Source organism: Apis florea, unplaced genomic scaffold (assembly GCF_048593485.1).
Source record: "Apis florea isolate Af1SG1 unplaced genomic scaffold, ASM4859348v1 contig_3391_pilon, whole genome shotgun sequence".
NCBI classification, from domain to species: domain Eukaryota; kingdom Metazoa; phylum Arthropoda; class Insecta; order Hymenoptera; family Apidae; genus Apis; species Apis florea.
The window spans coordinates 3903902-3926045 of NW_028256754.1; the positions used below are offsets into that span (position 1 = coordinate 3903902).

A 22144-nucleotide genomic window follows, 5' to 3' on the forward strand; every position below is an offset into this window, starting at 1 on the left:
ATAATTTATTGATAATATGTATTAAATGCAGTAAAAGCATAGATGTATTATACTGTTTATACGTACGTATTATAATGTGGAATACGGTACGATGTGTCATATAATACGTCAATGGTGACACGTCTTCTTTGATCATATTTATTAAAATACGATTCTTGTTAAGGAAAGATAAAATATATACGTGTTTTGCAGATAACTAACAGAACTAAACACGTTACTCGGAAAGAATATTAGATTGATACGATCTAGTATGCAATAAAAATTATATATAAACTTCATATTACAATAATAATGCTATAATTTGCAAATTAAATATGTGCAAATCATTATTTTTCTTTATTTGTTTTAGTGATAAAAGCTGTGGTAACTTTTCTCCATATCTACATAGTATTTATCTCATAACAACGTTCTATACGCGATGTGTACCTTATATAAGAGCATTAATTCTTTCATGTACATAGATGAGATACACATTTCATGACAGTATATCCATCATGCAAACTTACGAACCAGTTTCTCAATCTTTCATGTGACTCATACTTGTTTAGTAATCCTACAAATTTTCATAATATATAAAATTTTCAAAAATCTTAAGTATTTACTATGGTCAAATTGTGACTCTTAGATTACTTATAGTTTTTCTAAATTTCCATTGTAAACTTACATTTATACTTTCTATGTATAAAATTTAAAATGAATAAGTTGTATTTAGATTCATATTTATATGAAATATGATAAAAATATCTGAAAATATTTAAAAATCTAGCAGATCTCGAGTATTTGTGATAAAGGATATTATAGTTCCTATCATGATAATTGATTTAATATATCAGCATTTTTCATTATATATCATATAATAAATAAAATTATTCATATCATTCAATCATTTGAGCGTAGCTTAAATTTTGAATTTCATGATTCAATAAAAATTGAATAAGATTGAGAAACATTGCTATGGACAAGATATCTGTCTTAATGAAAAAAGCACATGAGATATCTCATTCATAAATTCTATAAATAGATAATAAATACCAATAGATACATATGGATACAATATGTGATGAATCGCATGGGTTTTAGCCATTGAACCAGAGTGATCCATTTGATTCTGAAAACTTTCATGGGTTCGTAAATTGGGTTTGCATGCAAGTATGAGTTCGTGAATGGATTTTGTGCAAATATGCGGTGCATACTATGGTCGATCGTGGTTAGTCATTTATTTTCGGTGCAGGATATTTGATAGGCGAGGTTTTAATTGAAATTGATCGATTGCGGTTTTTCTTGTTATTAAAGATAAAATATTAGATATACTTCTATATAAAAATGACAATAAGAATATCTAAGAAATGTACTGATTTGTTTTTTTTTTTAAATATCGATTCGAAATTTTATATAAGTTGGCGATTTTGAAATTGTAATAAATTTTGTATTATAAAAATGATATATAAATATGATAATATAAAAAGTTTCAATTAATCTCAAAATATCAAATATCGTTTCTTTCCGAGAATATCAAATGTGAAGATTATTGATCCTTTTAACTTTTAATAATTCTCATTCAAATTCCTTTTTTGCATAGAAAAAAACAACTGATACAGAATTATTCAGAATTATTAACACAAATGAAAAATTCTTTGAATTTAAAAAAAGAAAAACAGATATATAAGAAGAAAGGAAAATCCTCAAACAAATCAAGAAAAACTATTTTGCCAAATAAATAAATCAAACATGCATCCGATTACGCTACCATAACTGGTAGTACGAAAAAGAGGCGAAATGTTTCTGCAAAACCTACAATAAAAATCTAACCAGTTTATACCCTTAGCTTCTTTTATTTTCTCACTCGATAAACTTGTTTATTAGACAGCTCTGTCTTGCACAATTCATTCTGAGAACGATGCATGCATGAACCGGATAAAAACCACTCTCAATTTCTACTAATAATGAAATGAAAGGGAAGAAAAGAAAAATTGATGGTTAAAGTCATGATAATGTTCAATATATATATCAGTTGATTACAAGCGTGTATACTATACATATCTATATACTGTAAGTAACTGGTGGAATAGTCATCGTGATCATGATTGTTGGTTCGCTTATGGTCGTAGCGACGAAAATTAAAGTTGACCGAAGGAAGGGAGAGTGTATCCGAGGGTCATGGTGGGAGGTGGATGAGGGTTTCAATTGATTTGCTGGAATTGATATACAAAAAGGCCTTTAATAGGCGTCGATTATCTTCGCCCACGGTTTCCGACGATTATCCAATCGTGTACTTGAAAGAGGTGCAAAAATCACAACGACACCGCGATGATATTTAAACGATGCACCATGTAAATTGACGACTCCCGTCTTCTAAATATACAAGATGAGAGAGTAATAACGATACGAGAAAAATACGAGAGAAATACTAGAAGTAAAAAATTTGGAACGATTTTTCTTTCTTTTTATATTCGATATTTTATTAATATTGGTTATCTTGAATTTTCGGTTGATTGTATAAATGCATATTGAATGATGTAATAATTTTGATAAAATTTTATACTGTATTGTTGAATTGTTGTTAAATTGTTGAATTGGTTTGTTATATTTATTGCAAAATATTGTTTAAGCTTTCACAAAGTTATTGCTGTATTGAAATTTTCTGGTATAACTTGTCTTCTTTTTGTAATAAAAAGATTTCGTAAGCGAATTATTTCATCAAATATAAACTGATTTTGAATATCATATATCATAAATACGAATGAAATTGAAAATTAATTGTATTAGTGCAATATCTAATATTTGGTAATGAACTACACATGCAATATTATATTTAAAAAATTGTAAAATATATAGATATTTAAAACTGTAATAAAACCTATCATAGACAGTTTACTGAGTATTCTATTTCACTTCATCAAAAAATAAGTGATATACTGATAATATTATTTGTGATAATGAGTAATAATATTGCTATGTCTTTTGATTCTCTGCAAAATGAGCTATGAAACGTTAGAATTTTTATTCTAAAATATCTTATAAAATAAAAAATAAAAATAAAATAAAATAACTTTGTTAATACACTATTATGAGAATATAATTTTATTATTATTACAAAATTATATACTCTTTTATCTTTAAATTTATCTTAGATATATTGAAATTTTTATTTATTTATCTAATTTTAAAATTACAGATTATTTAATGTACTTTTACAAAACTAAAATTTCTAAAACTGATTTACACTTCTATTATTGTTAACCTTCATAAGTATAAGTTTATTGACGTCATTAAAACGCGCAAAGGCATAAATTATTTAAAATACGCTCGTATGTAAAATATCGATTTTCTTAATATTTTTAATAGCTCGGAGTACGTTGTTAACCAATGTTTCCTGCGGTTGTGTTAATTATAGCGAATGAAGAGTTAACGCGATTTTAATTGTATAATTAAGTACCATCTATAAACTTTAGTATGCAATAAATTAATAATTATAATTTGAAATTTTATAATTTGAAATTTAATAATTTTCAATTTTAATAACTCTCTTTCAAAATAAATAGATTATATATATTAACTATTTCATAAAAAATTTCTTGTCTTTCGACTAAATATTCTATTTCAATATTTCATGAAAGTAAAAAAAAAAAAAAAGAAAAAGAAAAAAAGAAAAAAAAAGTAATAATTTTGCAAAGTTTCCAAGTTTTCCCTGAATCAAAGACAGTGTAAAAAAACTTATCATGTTAGATAAAATTTTTAAAAAAACATTTCGTTAAAAAGATACGTATATTTTTAATTTTTTTTTAACCTTGTATGCACAAATGGAAGGAAGAATACTTTATGACACGTATGTTTTAACAGGAACGCAGTCATACTTTAACGACATACTAAAAAAGAGCATTTGCAGATAAGGCTAGGTCTATCATGTGTGCTTCAAATACTAAATGCACCTGGAGGGTTTCGCACATAATGTGAGGTTCGTGTAATGTCAGCAACGATTACTGCTTTATCGGAAAAATGGAAGTGAAATCACGATGGTTATCCACGTCGTTGGATGCTCTTTCACTGCTCGATAGATAATACGAACTAATTCTCTCTTGACACGGAATTTCCTTGAAGCAAATAACGATCTCTCCGTGTCTTGTTTGAACGTGTCACTTTGTGCAACGATCTAGGGGAATTGGAAGGTACGATGTTCTTCTGAGTATATGCAAGTTTCCATTTACATTGTTGTTGAAGATCATTGTTAAAAAAAAATAGCGATACTTTCGCTTTTTTTTTTATAGAAAATTGAAGAAAAGAAGAAATTAAAGGAACGTGTAATTGTATTATTTTTTAATTATTTTTGCTGCTTCCGGATATTTTTTACACGAGAACGTACACGAGCAAAAAAGCGGAATAAGAAATATATTTTTTAAAAAAGAAATTTTATATGTATTAATTAAATCATTCGTGTTTGTTGATTATTTATTAATGTTAAATATAATTTAATTAAAAACGATATGGAAACTATAGAAAAATATAGAAAATCGAATATTATATAGTGAAATTATAATAAAAAAAAAAAAAAAAAAAACTTGAAGATATTAAACTATATTTTGAAATTTCTTTATTTCTACACGCTGATGAAATGTGCTTGTGATGATGAAATCTTCTTATCTTATATTATTTTAAAATTGTATAAAGTAAATTCCAATTTTTCAATTGTGCACATAAAAATATAAAATTGCAAATATTAATCTACCAAAAATGAATAAAACAAATTTCCTTGTAATCCATAAATGGAATTGTTGTTTCAATGTCATTTATCTATCCCATAAGCGTTAACCCATAAAAGTATTGACATGAAAAATCTGAACAAAGCCGTTTAAATATTAATACGATTGATTCTTGGTAACTCGGTCAGTTTATATCCGGTCAGACAATATTGTTCACTCTTATGAGTTTTATCTTGACCGTCAGTGACAACCCGTTGGTCTAGGACAAAAAAAGATTAGCGTATCCCCTTTCTCATGGACGAGTTGGTCATAGGTTGTAGAGAATTTCTAAATTTATAATCGTATTTTGAAATACGTATTTGTCTCGTACTGTAGCGATATTTATATTCGAATGAAAAGTTTTGATATATTTAGAATTTGTTGTACTTTTATGCTTGCAAAACTTAGTGAAAAAATTTGAATAAATATCGAATGAAGGGAATACTGATAAAAGAATAATATTTATTGTAGAAATACTGACCTAGTAATACGACTGAAAAAAGTTAAAAAATGTTGGAAAAGATAATGTGCTTTTAAATTAAATACGATACACTGTTCGTTATTTTCCAAAAGATATGCGATACTTTAGATAAAAATGTTAACATAATTAAAATAAATTCCACTGAATCAAACACAAAAAAGTGTAATAGATAAAAATTTTCCTAATATTAATGATGAATTGTGCGTAATGATAAAATAATTAATAATTTAAAACTATATATTTTGAATTATACCAAACGCGTTAAAAGTTTAAAGTATTGATTAAAAATTTTACGTAAAATTTTGCGTATTAGTATCCATAAAAAATTGTTAAATTATTAGTTATTGTAAACCTCATTTCAAAAGTTCGTTTTCTCTAATTAAAAGTTTTTCCACTAATTCAAATTAGAATTTTATTTAGCGATTATTTTTAAACTAATCACATTCCAAACGTATTTTTTTTTTATAGAATTTTTTAGTTTAAACGTAACCAAAAAGAATATTCCACATTATATAATTATTATATATTTCTACAATATAATTACCTACAATTTACTTCAGTTCGAAACTTTTTCAAAACCATTTCTCATTAATTTAAACTCGCTTACACGCAATATAAACTTTCCACAGAATCCTTTATTACTCGTAAAACAATCTTATCCAAGACACGTTATAATTATAAAGGCCGATATATTTCTACAATCAAATATTTTCGAATCTATCTGAAAAAATAATTCTTACAAAAATTCTTTCGAACTTAAATCAATAATCCTCTCGATCTTTCGAACAAAAGGAAAATTTCGAAATTCTAAGCGATAGTAAATGGTAGTAGCAGCGTCACCTTTAGGTCGAATCAGTGAACTAACCCCCCATTGATTTTTCGCGCGAACGTCACGCCGCCACTGTCGTTTACCAAATAAGGAGAGGGCTCGAACCGCGCCACTATACAACGCAACCCCTTACGAACAGCAACATGGCCGTCCGTTGAATGACAGTTGTTGCACTCGGTTCGCGTATACTTGTTGACCATCCCCGGCCTTCGACGTGCACCTGTCAGCGTCGTCATGTATTCGCGTTCTCGAATGCGACCACATCGACTCTTCTCCACGGTGAGTTCTCAAGGGAAAACTTTCTCTTCTCAATAAAATTATCTAAATAAAGTTATCCTTCGTGCTATTAGATCCGTGTATCCTGTCTTCATCCTTACGTAAAAATTTCACGATTTTTCTCATCGTTCAATTTTACTTTATTTTATTCGTTTATTTTTTCCTTTTCAATCGTTTACAAACTTTTTTTTAATCGTAGGTGAATTATTTTTCTGTGATTTTAATTTTAAAACGCGAATGACATGCAAAGTGATTCGTTAAATGCGATATTTAAGAAACGATTTAGAACGGTTTGTTTGTATTTAATTGATCGTGAAGGAATCACGCTGTTTGGAATCGTTACGAAGGAAGCGATGATTATTGTTGTGCTGTGCCACTGTGATAATATTTTCCCGATTCCGGATACGCTTCTGTGTTAAATCGTCCGCGGAATTTTCAACGTAAACATTTATCTTCGATGCGGGATCGAGTTATTTTCGATTGCATTTGATATTCGATAGAATAAAAGAACGATCGATGATAGATATATGTCTGGAAGAGAAAGAGGTATCAGTTACGATGAAGTATTTTTAAGGATTTCATTCAGGATAATTGGCTGGTTGGCGAATCCGAGCGATTTAACGTGATATTACGAGACTTTCGTGAAAGGGACACACACAATTTTCTGCTAAAAATAACGGAGACATTCGCCGGTACATTGGAATCCCTTGGTGCACAATTTTAGATCTAGCAAACTCGATCGTCTGTCCCCTCACGTGTGTGACAAGCTTTCACTCGAGCTCTTCTCATCGTCAAGATTTTATCGTTTCTACATATCGTCGATTACGACCACTTTACGCGATAAAAGGAGATTTTTTTTTTAAAATTTATTTTCGATAATAAAACGATTTGATACGATTGCATTTCGCGAGTGAAACGAAATTAATTGCTTTTTACAACGAAAGTTGATAACGTCCCCTTATGTCACGGAAAACTAACTAGTTTCGCTGGTAATTTAAAATTGTTTTTATCTAACTACTCGTTTCTAATTGCTTTCCATTCAAATGTAGAGTTTCTAATCAGACATCGACAAAATAAAATTTTCCGCTTTTATTGGCGATAATTTCGGGGTGTTAAAATATACTTTTACAAATTAAACGCAAATATATAAATCGTACGATATATATATATATATATATATAAATTTTTGTACAAATGAGATGTGTATTTTATAATATTATTATTGTTAATATTATGATAATTTAAACTGATATAGTTATTTGGATTAGTAAAAGAAATATTTTTTAATTCAGTATTAATACGTGGGATCATAAGTGACTCATAAGAGTTTGAATTATTTAATTTTAAAACACTTTATTTCAATTTGCGCGATAGAGGTTATCAGTGATTAACAATTTACGACGCAAAAAAAAAAAAAAAAAAAATGAAATGAGATGTTAACAATTATATAGATTATTAATTTTATAAGTTGTATCGCAAATTTGTTATTTTCCTCTTTGTTTCATATTTTTGTAATTTTTTTGTCAATTTTTTAATAATCTTACTTGAACAATATCATTGGACCTAACTCAAATCTAACTCATAATCCAAAAGAATTAAAACTAAAAAAGTTTTCCTAATAAAGGCATAAAACGAAAAGTAAATTATGTAAAATATAGATTTACAATTTGCTTTTTCTTAAAAGATTTCTCAAACGAGGGTTAAAAATGATCAAATATTAACCAATATAATATCTTTATACGAGTGAGAGGAGTTAGTCCTTGGAATCCCTAAGCGTTTCAGGTGAGGTCAGCATAGATTAACTTTGTCGGTTGGAATTAACAGAAGGTTCATCCCTTGTTGACGAGTTCGCAGAATTCATTCGTTCTGCGATCGTGACACGCGCGGTTTGCCTAATGTACACGTATACTTACACGTATGTACATTAAACACTAATGTGTATGCACGCGTCGTTTGCCTGGAATTAACACTTCGACATGTATAAACGGATCAGTATAGGGATCGAGCCAGAAATTCAAATTCCGCTCTGACTCAGACCAGTTACCACGCAAACTCCGATCAGACCAACTATCTCATAGTATGTAAGTACTTCGTTCCATTTCTTCCTCTTTCTCCATCGGTTTTGGCAATCGTTCGATCATTCTTATATTCTCGTAGTATATTTCTCAACGAGTTTTCCTTTAAAAGTATTCTTCAATTTTAAATATTTTTCTCCGTCGAAAAACTTTGATTAGACATTTATTAGATTTCAATGTATATCGATTTTCAATTATTTCATGTTCTTTTTCTGTTATTTTCTTTTTTTGTTGTGTAATTTATTATTAAAAATAATTTGAATTGTTTAAAGAGAGAATTAAAGATTTGTAGTGTTGTGTTTAAAAATCGAATACTAGCTATTTATATTTTAAGATATATTTAATATCATCATTATGCGAAAAAAGGTAACGAGATGATGAAATTCTAAAGGAAAACCTGTGCAAATCCTTCTTGAAAGAATGAAATCCTTTGTTTTAAGAAATGTAATCCTAATTTCGATGGCAAGGCGTTTAAAAAGGGTCGATTAACGCGGATCGATAGATTCTTCGTAAGAAATTAAATTCGTTTTAGTATTCCATAAATTTTATTCTCGTTACACTTATTCGAGTAATCTTTTTTGGTAATCTTTTCTTTTAAACTCAATATCTCTGCATTATCCTATAAATCGTACTTAAGAATATAATAGGATAAAAACTTGAAAAGTCTGCTTATTTATTTTTTCATGTTATCTAAAAGATTTTTCAATACTTCAAAATTAAAAAAAATTAAAAATTTAACAGACTCTAAAGTGACAAAAAAATAATTCGAACTTCAAAATTACTCTCCATTAAAAATAAATTTCTTTTGCGATTTTCAATTCATTACATGGATAAAACCAAATAGTGAATTATTTTATTTTTTCAATTGATTATCAAATTTAAAGCTCTACTTTATATTTTTGTCTGTTATACTCTAGATGCCTTTCGTGTTGTAAATAATACTGTGAAAAGAAGCTTCAGACCGAAGATGGGCAAGCTTTTGAGCCTTTTGGCTCGAGATGAGTCTACCTGTTGCACGCCTCAAAAGTACGACGTCTTTTTGGATTTCGAAAGTAAGTTGAATGAATATACTCATATATAAATCGTTTCTTTCAATCGTTCTTTGAACTTTTTTCTTCGATTTTTCGCAAGTTTCTTTCACTACAAACGATGTTGAAATATTGGACGATTTTTGTAAGAGAAAACTATTTTTAGGGAATAATAGAGAGTTTCTTATCGAATTTTTTTAGATGCACAACCTTCCGATATAGAACGGGAGACCTTTGAAGCGGTGCAAAGAGTTTTGAAAAATTCAGAATCTATTTTAGAAGAGATTCAATGCTACAAAGGTGCCGGAAAGGAAATCAGGGAGGCGATTTCGGCTCCCACGGAAGAGTGTCAACGAAAAGCTTACCTGACTGTTGCACCTCTAGTTGCCAAGCTGAAAAGATTCTATGAATTTTCATTGGAACTTGGTGAGTCTCAACTTTTGGTCATATTTTAATTTTACATATTTTACTTTTTTCGTTTCAATTATTGTTTCAAAGTTTGTTACAAATATTTTGTAGAATTCTATTTTTATAAATTTAGAAATTTGACTTCAAATTTTTGATTGATAATATATCTATCTATTCTTATAAAATAGTAAATGAATAAAATTTCACGTGAAATAAAGGAAAGAAATATTTAAGTTTACAAAGTTTAATGTTTTTAAAATTAAAATTAATAGACGTTCACTCTTCATTTCTCTTATTAATGAATTTTCAAATGGTTTCGTCTAGACTATTTGCTTTTAATATTATATAGTTCTAAGGGACATTTTTATTCCGATTGGATGGCCACTGTTATGCAAAATAAAGGCAATAAATGCATCTGAAGTTTATAAACGGTTGAAAGTTTCGTTCGTGCCAATGCAACGATATTGGATTTCCAATCACCGTGTGTACGGGAATATTCAAGCTACATTCAACCTAAACAATAATCCCCCGCAGTTCGTTGCTCAACCAATATCGGCATTTAAGTTCTTACGCTCTTGTTTGATTTCAGCGAATGACATCGTAATTGAAAGTAAACAAAAAATGGATATTGTTCGTGAAAAAAAGGGGAAAGGTACAATGAATTTTAGTAAAAATTGAAAATTTTCAGCGGAAATAATATAGAAAAAAAAAAAAAAAAATAATATTGAAGAAAAAAATTCTTATTCGTCTTAACGGATATTGAATATTAAAAATTAATGTTTCATTTTTTTCACTTACTTGGCTTTTTACGAAGTAGTGATTTTTGTTAATGCAAAATCATCAACATATTTAAGCTAATTCCAATAATTTAACAAAGAAATAATTTAAAAAAGTAGCCTTAAAATAATATTGATGACGAAGTAATTATTTATTGATATATTTATTTAAATATGCAAGAAAAGAAATAATTTGACTATTTAATTATTTATGATCTTTAATCTAATTTGGCTATTTAAAGATCATAATTATTCTAATTTATAGAAGAAATTATTTCCTTATTTATATTTGTTTTCTGTATAATTTTTAAAAATATTAAAAAAATGTAAATATTTAAAAAAATAAAAGCTAATATTGCAAAAATTTTCTTGTTAAATTATTAGAATGAATCCAAATATCATAAAAATTCACTTATGTAAACTTTCTATCTAAACTAGAAAAATTATTAAATTAAACTAAAAATTAATTAGAAAAGAATTCTTTTATCTGTAAAAATTACAAAAAAAAAAAAAAAAAAAGAAATAAAAGAAAAAGATCAAATGAATCGTAATCTTTCTCCTCATCTTACAACCATCGTTTTGATATTTTCCAGAGAAGGTAGTACCAAAAATCTTAGGCCAACTGTGCTCCGGTAATCTCTCCCCGACCCAACATCTCGAAACTCAGCAGGCTTTGGTGAAACAGCTGGCGGAAATTCTGGAATTCGTCTTGAAATTCGACGAGCACAAGATGAAGACACCCGCTATTCAAAATGATTTTAGTTATTACAGAAGAACGTTGACCAGAGCATCCCTGGCGCGACAAGAAAGCGCTGAAAAGGACCTCGTGGTCGGGAACGAGCTCGCCAACCGAATGTCCTTGTTCTACGCCCACGCAACACCCATGCTTCGTGTTCTGAGTCACGCGACCATTACTTTCTTGATGGACGTAAGTGCTATCTCTTCTTTGTATTCTCCCCTATCTTTTCGCCGTTCTTTCACTATCGATCCATCCGGATGCTAATCGATGGAAAAGCCGCGATGAATTCTATTAACTAGAAAGTTTTCTCGTATTTTTTTTTTCGTGATGGAAAAGTGATAATTTGAATATGAATTATTCGCGATGAACAACTTTTTTGTTTCTATATCTTTTTCATGAAATTTATGAAAAAAAAGTAGCAAAAAAAAAAAAAATATCAGCAAAATACAAATTACTTTTTTTCATTAAAAATACTGAATGGATGTATAATAAATGTAATTAAAATTCTTTGAAGTGTTTTCACTAAAATTAAATTAAAATTCTTCAAAATGCTACTAAACTACACATAATAAACAAAGAAAAAGTATTCTATCCTACATAAAAAACGTAATTCCATGCGGAATTATCATCTTCTAACCATTCAACATGTTGTAAAATCGACTTTGTTAAAGATAAAAAGTTCATAATGGAGAGTGGAGAAATGTAAAAGGTCTTTAGAATCTTTGAAAATGAATTTACCTGGTTCGGTAACACTGAATAGGCGGCATTGACGCGAAACCTATTCTTCGCCCACATATGTACGCCTTTGTATAACTTGCTTTCTATTCTATAATAATAATAGATCCTGAGTTTTATATTTTGTTTTGTTATAATTGATAATTAACGTTTTTTCTCCATTCTTTATTGAATCTTTAAAAAAAAAAAAAAAACGTTGCCTCGTATGAATATTAAACAAAAGATTCATTAACGATCACAAAACTTGTGGCAATGCGAGCAAAATAGGTCGGTATAAATAATGACGAGCACTGAACCGGAAAATTAAAAGCTATTATTTCAAGTGATTCAGGATAAAACAGTTCTCGGAACATTTACCAGCATAATGGATAGCAGATTCGTAGGCAATAAATGTACATGTGTATTTTAATTGGGACGATAGAGGAAGTGATTGTTTGTGATTTCAACCTCGAATTTTAAGCCTTGGAATTGAGGAAGTCGATGATCTCTGTATATTATTGTGTTTAATTTTTTAACTTGATTGCTTCTTCTTGTTAGTTTTTTTTTCTTAGTTAAGTATTAATTCTTAGATTTTTTAGTTTATTCTTAGAAAATTAATAAAAGTATTCGAATTAGATTTATAAGAATCATCATAAACATCTATGAAAATAAAAATAGAAATTTTGAAATAATAAAATTATTAATCCTTTATATTATTGGATCCATTTTCGTACGAAATCTGTTGCTATTGAAAAAAGGATTTTTATAATTTGAAAATTTAAATATCTAATTGATAAATAAATACCTAAATACTTCCTGAATTAATTTTGAATTCTTGAAAGATTAAAAAAAAAAAAAAAAAATTGAGAAATTTTAATATGAAAATATAAAGCAGTAAGGAAGGTAAATTTAGAATAGTGAAATTAACGAAGTTAATTTATTATTCTTGTTAAATTTTACAAAATGGTATTATTGTTCAATGGAACAAAAGATTTTAATTATGAAAGAATAGTAGATACGTTAATGTTAGAAATAGTACGAGTTACTATTGTGTACGACTTGATTAAATTATTCTGAACAATGCTGTTATGTTAACAGGCTAGTAACTAGGCATTAAACAAATGATGGAAGTTTATAGTAACGAATACAATAGATTGATACGATACTCGATCGCATGAATACCGATACTATTGTAATTTGACTTTCTCTACTTCGCGTTTCTCTGTTCATATTAGACTTGTCACAATAATAGCAGTTATAAGAATTTATTATAGTATAACGTGAAAAAACAATACCTACATTATTTACTGTGAATGATGTTGAAAGTATTCAAATTAAAATTATCAAAGAGATCAAATTTTTTGTTTTTAAACTAAACGCGAACTAAGACAAAATATATCATTATTTTTATGTATAATATATTTAAGTACCCATTATTATAATTAAAATTTTTTCATTTTTTGTCATTGAATGATTAATTTTTTCATCGTTCAATTATTATACAGATAATATTGTTATGATATTAGAATCCCATTAAATTTAAATTATTAATTAAAAATAAACCTATTTATTTCAGAACGAAGACGTAGCACGTGAAAATATTACTGAAACTCTTGGTACCATGGCCAAAGTTTGTTTGCGCATGTTAGAAAATCCGTAAGTAATATTAATCTGATGATTGAGTCAAAGAACTTTTCGTCTAGACAGAAAGATTTCTGAAGAAAATAAAAAAAGAAAGCTGTTTCAGATAAGATATGTTATTGTTCTTAGGAATTTATTGGCGCAATTCCAACGAGAAGAAACTCAACTCTTTGTTCTGAGAGTGATGGTAGGGTTAGTGATCCTTTATGATCATGTTCATCCCCAAGGTGCCTTTGTTAAGGGTTCGAATGTCGATGTAAGTATAAATCGTTTGAAATAAAAATTAAACTACATCTAATGTCACGTGTATTGGAAAAAAGGGACGTGTTTAATAATTTACTGACGTCAATTGCTGGATTAAACTATTTTAAAAAAATAATTTAAAAATAAAGTATCAGAAATTAACTGAAAATATTGTATCGGAAGATTATGGATATTTATATCCGAGCAAAAATAACTATTAGATAAAATTATATTCGCAAAAATAAACAATACAATACTTTTACCGTGAAAATGATTATTTCAAATCGATAATTAATAGAAAATTTATTTAAAAAAAAAATGATAAAAGAAAAGTGAATATTTAATAAAAATTAATTAATTAATGCGATTCATTATATATCGATGTTAAATTATTCATTGATGAAATATTTTTCTTAAAACTTTGAACTTTTTGAATTTATAAAAAATTTATTCATCTACATTTAGATAAAATGATCACCTCACTAAAGAATAAAACTATCCTACGTCTCTCTTTTTCTATATTCCAACTTTTTATAAATGCTAAACTTATTCATATTCAATTTAAATACAAAATATTTGGCCACATATACTTCACAGAAAGTGTATTACTTTTCCAGGTTAAAGGCTGTGTAAAGCTATTGAAGGATCAACCACCTTGCAAAAGCGAAGGTCTTCTGAATGCTCTTCGCTACACCACCAAGCATTTGAACGAGGAGAACACACCGAAGAACATTAAGAATCTTCTAGCAGCATGATTACCAAAGCAACGCGGATGCTGCATCAGAAGCTGAGACAAATTGAACGAGCGACGCATTTTATGTATATGAGAGATCGTCGAAACGACTTTATCCAACATCAAACGAGCAATCTCCTGTTTCTGATCGTGGCTGGGTGGTGGACCATTAAAAAAAAACGTGTCTTTCGTAACCGAGTCTATAGCTGCCCGAAAACTGCCGACTTCTATATACCTTCTGACGAAAAAAAAAAAAAAAAAAAAAAAAATTAAAAAAGTAGAAAAAAAATAAAAAATAAAAAAAATTAAAAAATTAGAAAAAAAAATAAAAAATAAAAAAAATAAAAAGGAAAAAAGAAGACAGGTAGAAAAATCATAGAAAAGCAAACGGATCGAAACGACTGAATCATCAGAGGAATTGCTGCACTTGTTCTTAAGCGATGACTTTGTGAGAGTGCGAACATTTAAGTTATTATTATAATATTACTAATCTCTTTCTCTTACACATACACACTACATCTTGATTATTGACCATTGCTATTAATTATTGCTATTATTGCAATTTTTCACGTTTCAAATTATTATTGTCACCCAAGTATTATTACTCTGAAATAATTAACATCATCACGTGTATCAACAATTGTGTATTTGTCTTCCCTAGTGAAAAGTGGGAAGGGATCGAGTTAATTAGACCATATCAATAGTATATTTTAAGGTAATTTTTCCGATGATCACGAATGATGATCACGAATGATTCTCGCGAAAGACGTTAAGATGAGATGTTTAATAACGTTGTAAGATATATTGCGCAGATCTTTACTAATTGTTTTATTTGTTGAACGATTGTCATCCAAGGCGAATGGATAATTAAAAGAAATTGTTAATAAATACAGGGGGCTGGATATCGAAAATTAAAATAGAAGGACAAACGTTTACTTTGTTTCGTTGATATCGATGATATCGTTGATATTTTATTATAGATTTTGTTTTATTAATTTGTTAATAGTAAGTTATTAACACGCGTATTTCGTTGAAAAATGAATTACGTTAATATATTTCCTTCTTTTGTTTTTTTTTCTCTTTTATTTATCTTTTCTTGTTCGTTTCTACGTATATAAAGGAAAGTTAATAACCAAAGATATTGTTGCTAAACATTTGTAATGTCGCTGATTTTATCGTGAATTTATTATCACAGTATTTTTTGAGGAACACGCGTTATTTATAAGGGGCAAGTTATCGAAAATGATTTAACGTGGAAAAATTCATCTGTTTTTTCACAAAAAAAAAAAAAAAAAAAATCTATGTGTGAATAATATTGTTGTTGACGCTGAAATTCGTGTCGCATACTCTTTTTCAAAATGCACATTTAAGGATTCTAAACGTACATGACCGATTTACATCGTAAGTTTTCTTGCATCAAGAATTTTACTACTTATATACCAGAAATTATAAAATGATATTATTATGTAAATTATCCGTTTTAAAGGCTGTCTACCATTTATTTGTCAAATTTTAATATATCATATTTGTGGATTTTTACATAATTTTTAAAAGCTATTATAAAATTAATTAAAAATACAAAAAAAAATATTAATAATTTTTTTCATTTCCAAATAAAATTATAAATCTGAATTTATCTTTTATACTTTTACAAGTATATGAAAATAAAATTATTCCTATTATATAAATTTTGTAAAAAAATAAGAGAAAAATAAGACAGCTTTTAAAAAAGGAAATTCTCAAATGTTAGTTTGTAATTTGAACTTTTTCAGTGATATTTATTATTATAATCTCACATTGTTTTCATACGGAACTAATTACAATTCATTAAAATACATTTTTTTTATATTTACTATATAATTGCATAGATCTTTTGATACGATATATGCAAGACAGACTGATGACAAACTATTTTTCCGTGAAACATTATCTTGTAATTTGTAAATGCTTGTTGTAAGGGTGTTTAATTATCGAATCGTCCGATTGATCGTTTTTAATTAATAGTCTTCCTTCATTTGTCTTCTATTTAACAAATATTTGTTATTAAATAATTTTGTAACGTAATATATATTACGTTATATACATCTTTCTATGTAAATAATTTGTTCAATTATAAAGACAAATAAAAATAATAAATAAATTTATAAGTCTAACTTCGTATAGAAACTTAAAATCTCTGATAATAGACTGCAACTAAAGATGTTTAATTAACTTTCAACTAATATTATTGGGTCATACATAGCTGTTGATTATTTAAAGACCCAAAGAAATGATTAAAATTGAAGCAGAGCAGAGAAAAATTATTCAATTTTATATTTCATATACATAAATACCTATTTTCAAATAGGCTATTTTCCTAAGTGCATAGAAAATAAAAATGAAGAATATTATACTTCTTAATTGCATTTAATGATATACAGAGTGTAAATATATTCATAAATTCATCTATTGGAGGATCGAATCTAGACTGAAACAAATATAAAAATTAGTGTATAAAAATGTCAGTTGAGATTTATTTATTAAATTATAACCAATTTAACCTTGTATTAAATGAAGCACAAAGATTAGTATCTCTCTCTCTGTCTAAATAATTAATAAATAAATCTCAACAGAAATTTTTATATATCAATTTTTCTCTTTGTTTTGACTTCTAAAATTAATCCTTCGAAGATATTTCACGAGTATATTAACATGCTGAATAATATTTTCCATGCCTATCTTCCAATAATTGTATTAAAGACGATCAATCTAAGTTCCATCTTTTTAATAAGAGCGTAAAAAAAAAAAAGTGTTTGCAAGATTATCGTACTAAAGAAAATGTTACTAATTATAGTTATGGAAATATATTAATTTTTACAATCACGTTAATAAACGATACACGAGGTTTATTATGCTTCCATTGATCCACGAATTTAATTGCATTGTTGTACAAAAAGGATCAATGAGAAAGCGCGAAAGTTGCATAAAATAAAAATTTAATATAATAACGCGGATATCTCTCGAGGAATACAATTTTTCAGAATGTAAAGAAACAAACGAAATAAATTCTGCGTATATCTAAAGATATTTATGTGTGAGTGAAAATATTGTACGAATACAATATTTCTTATAGACATAAATATTTGCATTTGTCTGTCAATAAATTTGCTATGAATATTAACTTAATCAAGACTATTTCAGGAAACAAGAATTAATTTTTGTTTTATCGTATGTGCATTTTTATATATATGTACTTTATTTATGTAAAATTTTAAAAATTTCTTGTAACATTTTGTGCTAAATTAAATTAAATTAGTTCACATATATTTAATAATAGACGAGTTGTGCATTCACAAAAGAATTTTGGATTTTCAGTATATTTACGTTTAAGTAACATTTATTATTAATATTTTAAGATTATTGCGCTATATTATGTATTTACAAATATTGTTATTTGAAAATGAAATTGTAGAAATCCGAAAGTTAATAAAATACATTATATAAATAATTTGAATTTTGAGAATGATGTTGATAAAATGAAAGTGAAAAAATAAAACGAAAAACGAGGAAAAATGATCATATATCTATTCCAAATCACGTTGATTTTTATAATGTATAAAAGATTCAAATAACTAAATTATTTAAAACATTATTGAGCACTATGAAAAAAAACTTTCGTTATTAATAAAACGCGATATATAAACAAATTTAATCTAAAATAATTAACGAAATAAAAAAAATTATCCTTTAAGAGTAAAATAAATATAACATAATATAATAAATCTGTGATCACAGTGCTCATAAAAAATTTGTCATGTATCAGTTTTATTATGTCATTCTACAATATCATTGGAGATATTATCAAATGTGAAAAAATTTTCTATGACAATTATTGACAAGGTTGATATCAAACAGAATATGATTTGTAATATTTTATGAAGATCTCACAACTATAGCAGATATATGTGTATATACACACAGAATTACAATTATATATACACATATATGAAATATGTGTGCCTAGTCCAATCTAGATGTAAAAAGTACTTAAAAAGAATTTTTTCAAAGTCTAAATTGGATTAGGTATGCGTAGTTCTTAGCTTACCATCGCTTTCCAAAGATATATATTACTGAATACATACCACATAAATAATATTCTTAAAAAAAATTTCCAAAATTTTTTAATGAAATATTTTTAATATATTCATTTAAATGGGAAATATTATGAAAAAAGAATTTAGGAAACCGATGACAATTACCAGGTCTCACCGACGAGGAGGTGACTACATTGAGACCCATATAATTATATTATTTAATGACATAAATTAAAAATTGAAACAAATTAAAAATTAAAATCAAATTAATAAAATTAAAAATTAAAGCAAAATAAAAATTGAAAATTGAAGTAAATTAAAAATAAACTTTAAGACAAATAAAAAATTAAAAAGTAAATCAAATTAATCAGATTAAAAATAATAAAGTAAAGTAATAAATTTAAAAATTAAAAATTAGATAAAGTGAAAAATAAAAGTAAAGTGAAAATAAAGTATATATAAGAATAAGTAATAAAAAATTAATCTCTATATTGTAAAAATTTAATCAAAGTGTTATAATATTAATGTTATCGTCGGGCGAGTCGAATAAGAAATGCTCGTCCTCTCGCGATTTGTCTCGTATTTATAGAAGTGCGCGCCCCGAGATCTACCGAAAACATACGGTTATTATCGATTTCATTAAAATTGATTTTTTCAATGTATTTGTCAACAATTTATCGATTTTTAGATTTTTTATTGTTAATTTATGGATTTAATAATTTTTTACGATATTGTATATGATAATTAAAATATATTTTTACGAAATAAAATAAAATTTATTATTTTATGGTATTAATTTTCGATTTATAAAAATATGGTAAAAAATTCTAACTATTATTTTACGCAAAAAATAGTTATAAAATAGTCAAGTATTTATAATGCTTAATAATTTAGTAATTTTTAAATTTTTATTTTAATTTTTGTACAATTTATTACGATAATAAATATAATAAATCACATAAATTTTTTGCTACAGTACAATATTCTAATTGTCATTCTATGCGAAGAGTAATTATAATAGAGCAATCGCAAGTACATTTATAATGGTCAACAATATGTTTTTTAATTTATTAATTTATTTCTTTATTCATTCATTTATTCATTTACATAGTTATTTATTTATAAACCAACGCATTTATTTATTAATTTAATTAATTATTATTTTATTATATATTCATTTAATTATCTTTAATTTTTTAGTTACCGATTTATTTATTTAGTTTTTTATTCTTTGATCTACTTATTATTTTTCATTTATCTATTCACTTATTTTTTAATTTATACAATTTATTTTGTATTCATTTCTATAATTTATTCATTTATTTATTGATTTATATATTCGTTTATTTATTATTTAATTATTAATACATAACAATAATTATTAATATAAATTCTAAAAAATCTGTGAATAATGTAATGAATAATGTAAATCTGTTAATGATTTCAAAATCTCACAATCGATAATCAATCTATCGATATATAGAATACATATACACTAAAGAGCAAATAATAGGATAGTAGTGCCATCTCTAAAGTATCGCAGATAATACACAAGAAAGGATAACAAATAACGAGAAAAGGATAGATATTAATAATTTAGATTTAGACTACAATGCCATCTTGCGAGCATAAAAGAAATCTCTCTTAAGAATTATTTTACTAAAAATATTCACGAGATGGCAGTGAAATTTAATTCCTAATTCTAGCAATAAAAACAAACTAGATATATATTTTTAATTCTTATATCTACTCTGTAGTTATAACAATTTTCTCTAATATCGACTATTATCGACTACATCTATTACTTCTATGTATCGATTCTAACATAAACGACAAGTATGACATCTACGGGATTACGCATCTCATAATCTGAAATACCGACCTCCTAAAAATGGAACATCTTTTATATCCTTTGCAATTTATTATACTTGACATAGAAATTAAAATTATCTCATAAAAATTATCTCATCATAATAATATATATATAATAATATATGCTCGCAAAAAAACTGTGAATTAAAAGAGAAAGTAATAGAAAAATCATCAAAACTATATCAATAAAATATACATGCAAAATAAATTTTTAAAATTAAAATAAAAATATTATCAATAATTCAATAATTAATAACAGTTACGTAAAAAAGTAATAGTTGCAATCGCGTGCGCAGCCAATTAGCTCATATTATTTGCTATAAAATTTATAATTGTATCATGAATACGATTATGAATTATATAGTAAATAATGATGATTTCCCAGGTCTCACCACGGGGAGGTTGCTGCGAATTGGAGACCCACCCTATCCACGATCCCATCCACCCTCCTTTGCGTAAAAATTTATTTAAAAATCAATGATAAATCTTCCTTTTGATGTAGCCTTGCAAAACGTTCAATCTTTGATCGTTGTGCAAAACAAAAAGCAAAAGGAATTCTAAGGAAAACCGACGCGATAAGCTAAACCTGAAAATAAAAATTAAATTAATTGTATATAACTCTACTTGAAACACAAACATATTACTTCTAAGATATATCAATATCTTATATTTTCATGACATAAATGACAATAAATATATAAAATATTGATTATGAGATTTAAAATTGCGAGATTTAAAATCAAATATAAATAAAAATAAAAATAAAATGTATTTCACACAGAGTTATATTTATTTTACCATCACAAATTTTAATACTACTATTCCCACTACTACTACCATGCATGCATTTTCTGATATATAATCCACAGCATTTCTAAGCATTTCTACAGCAGTAATTTTACAAGCCATCTATTTATATTCTAAAACTTTTAAAAAGATTTTCATTTAAAAAAAAATCGATTTTAAAAACTTAGCTAAATTTAAAAATATTCTCATTATAAATGTAACTTCATACGATCCTTAAGAAGCATCCTTAATTTAAAATATATTTCATTTAAACTCACAATATTTCCTAATCACTACGTATACAATTAAATATTTATTTTAATTCCTGTTAACCACATGTATCTAAAAATAGTAGCTTCCTGCTTATAACAATTAAAAAAAATTTGTTTAGCCTACCTAAAAATCTAAAGAAAAATCTCATTGTAGAAAATACGATAAAAATATCCTTTATTAGTTCCATATTGATCTCTGAAACAAAGAAGAGTACAAAAGATTAATAAAAAAATTTTATAAAATATGATTATTAAAAAATTATTTTCCAATTAGTTACAGTCCAATTATATGATTCCTATCTACAGAGAAACTCTAATTTCTTTCTATTTTATTAAAGGAAGATACTATCTATCTATATAAAAATCTAAGATTTGTTTAGGGGCCCCTTCTATAGAACAATAATAACAAAAAACACTAACTCATAATTAAGGATAGATAACAAAAGGAGGAAAACAAAAGAG

General features: G+C 26.5%; 1 protein-coding gene across 3 annotated transcripts in view; it reads left to right on the plus strand.

The window, feature by feature from the left end:
- Positions 1–16832, plus strand: part of LOC100868687 (CYFIP-related Rac1 interactor B) — a 28461-nt gene extending 11629 nt beyond the window's left edge. Inside the window, exons 1-7 of one of the 3 annotated variants that reach the window (XM_012486197.3) lie at positions 6118–6325; positions 9315–9449; positions 9627–9851; positions 11203–11537; positions 13639–13718; positions 13833–13959; positions 14564–16832. In XM_012486197.3, coding sequence (XP_012341651.1) covers positions 6205–6325; positions 9315–9449; positions 9627–9851; positions 11203–11537; positions 13639–13718; positions 13833–13959; positions 14564–14701 — 1161 coding nt within the window. In that variant the 5' untranslated portion in view covers positions 6118–6204 and the 3' untranslated portion in view covers positions 14702–16832. Of the gene's footprint in view, positions 1–6117; positions 6326–8006; positions 8404–9314; positions 9450–9626; positions 9852–11202; positions 11538–13638; positions 13719–13832; positions 13960–14563 lie in introns of those variants that run through there. The other 2 variants (XM_086912572.1, XM_012486198.3) reach the window with 2 other exon arrangements.
- The last annotated feature ends 5312 nt before the right edge of the window (positions 16833–22144 follow it).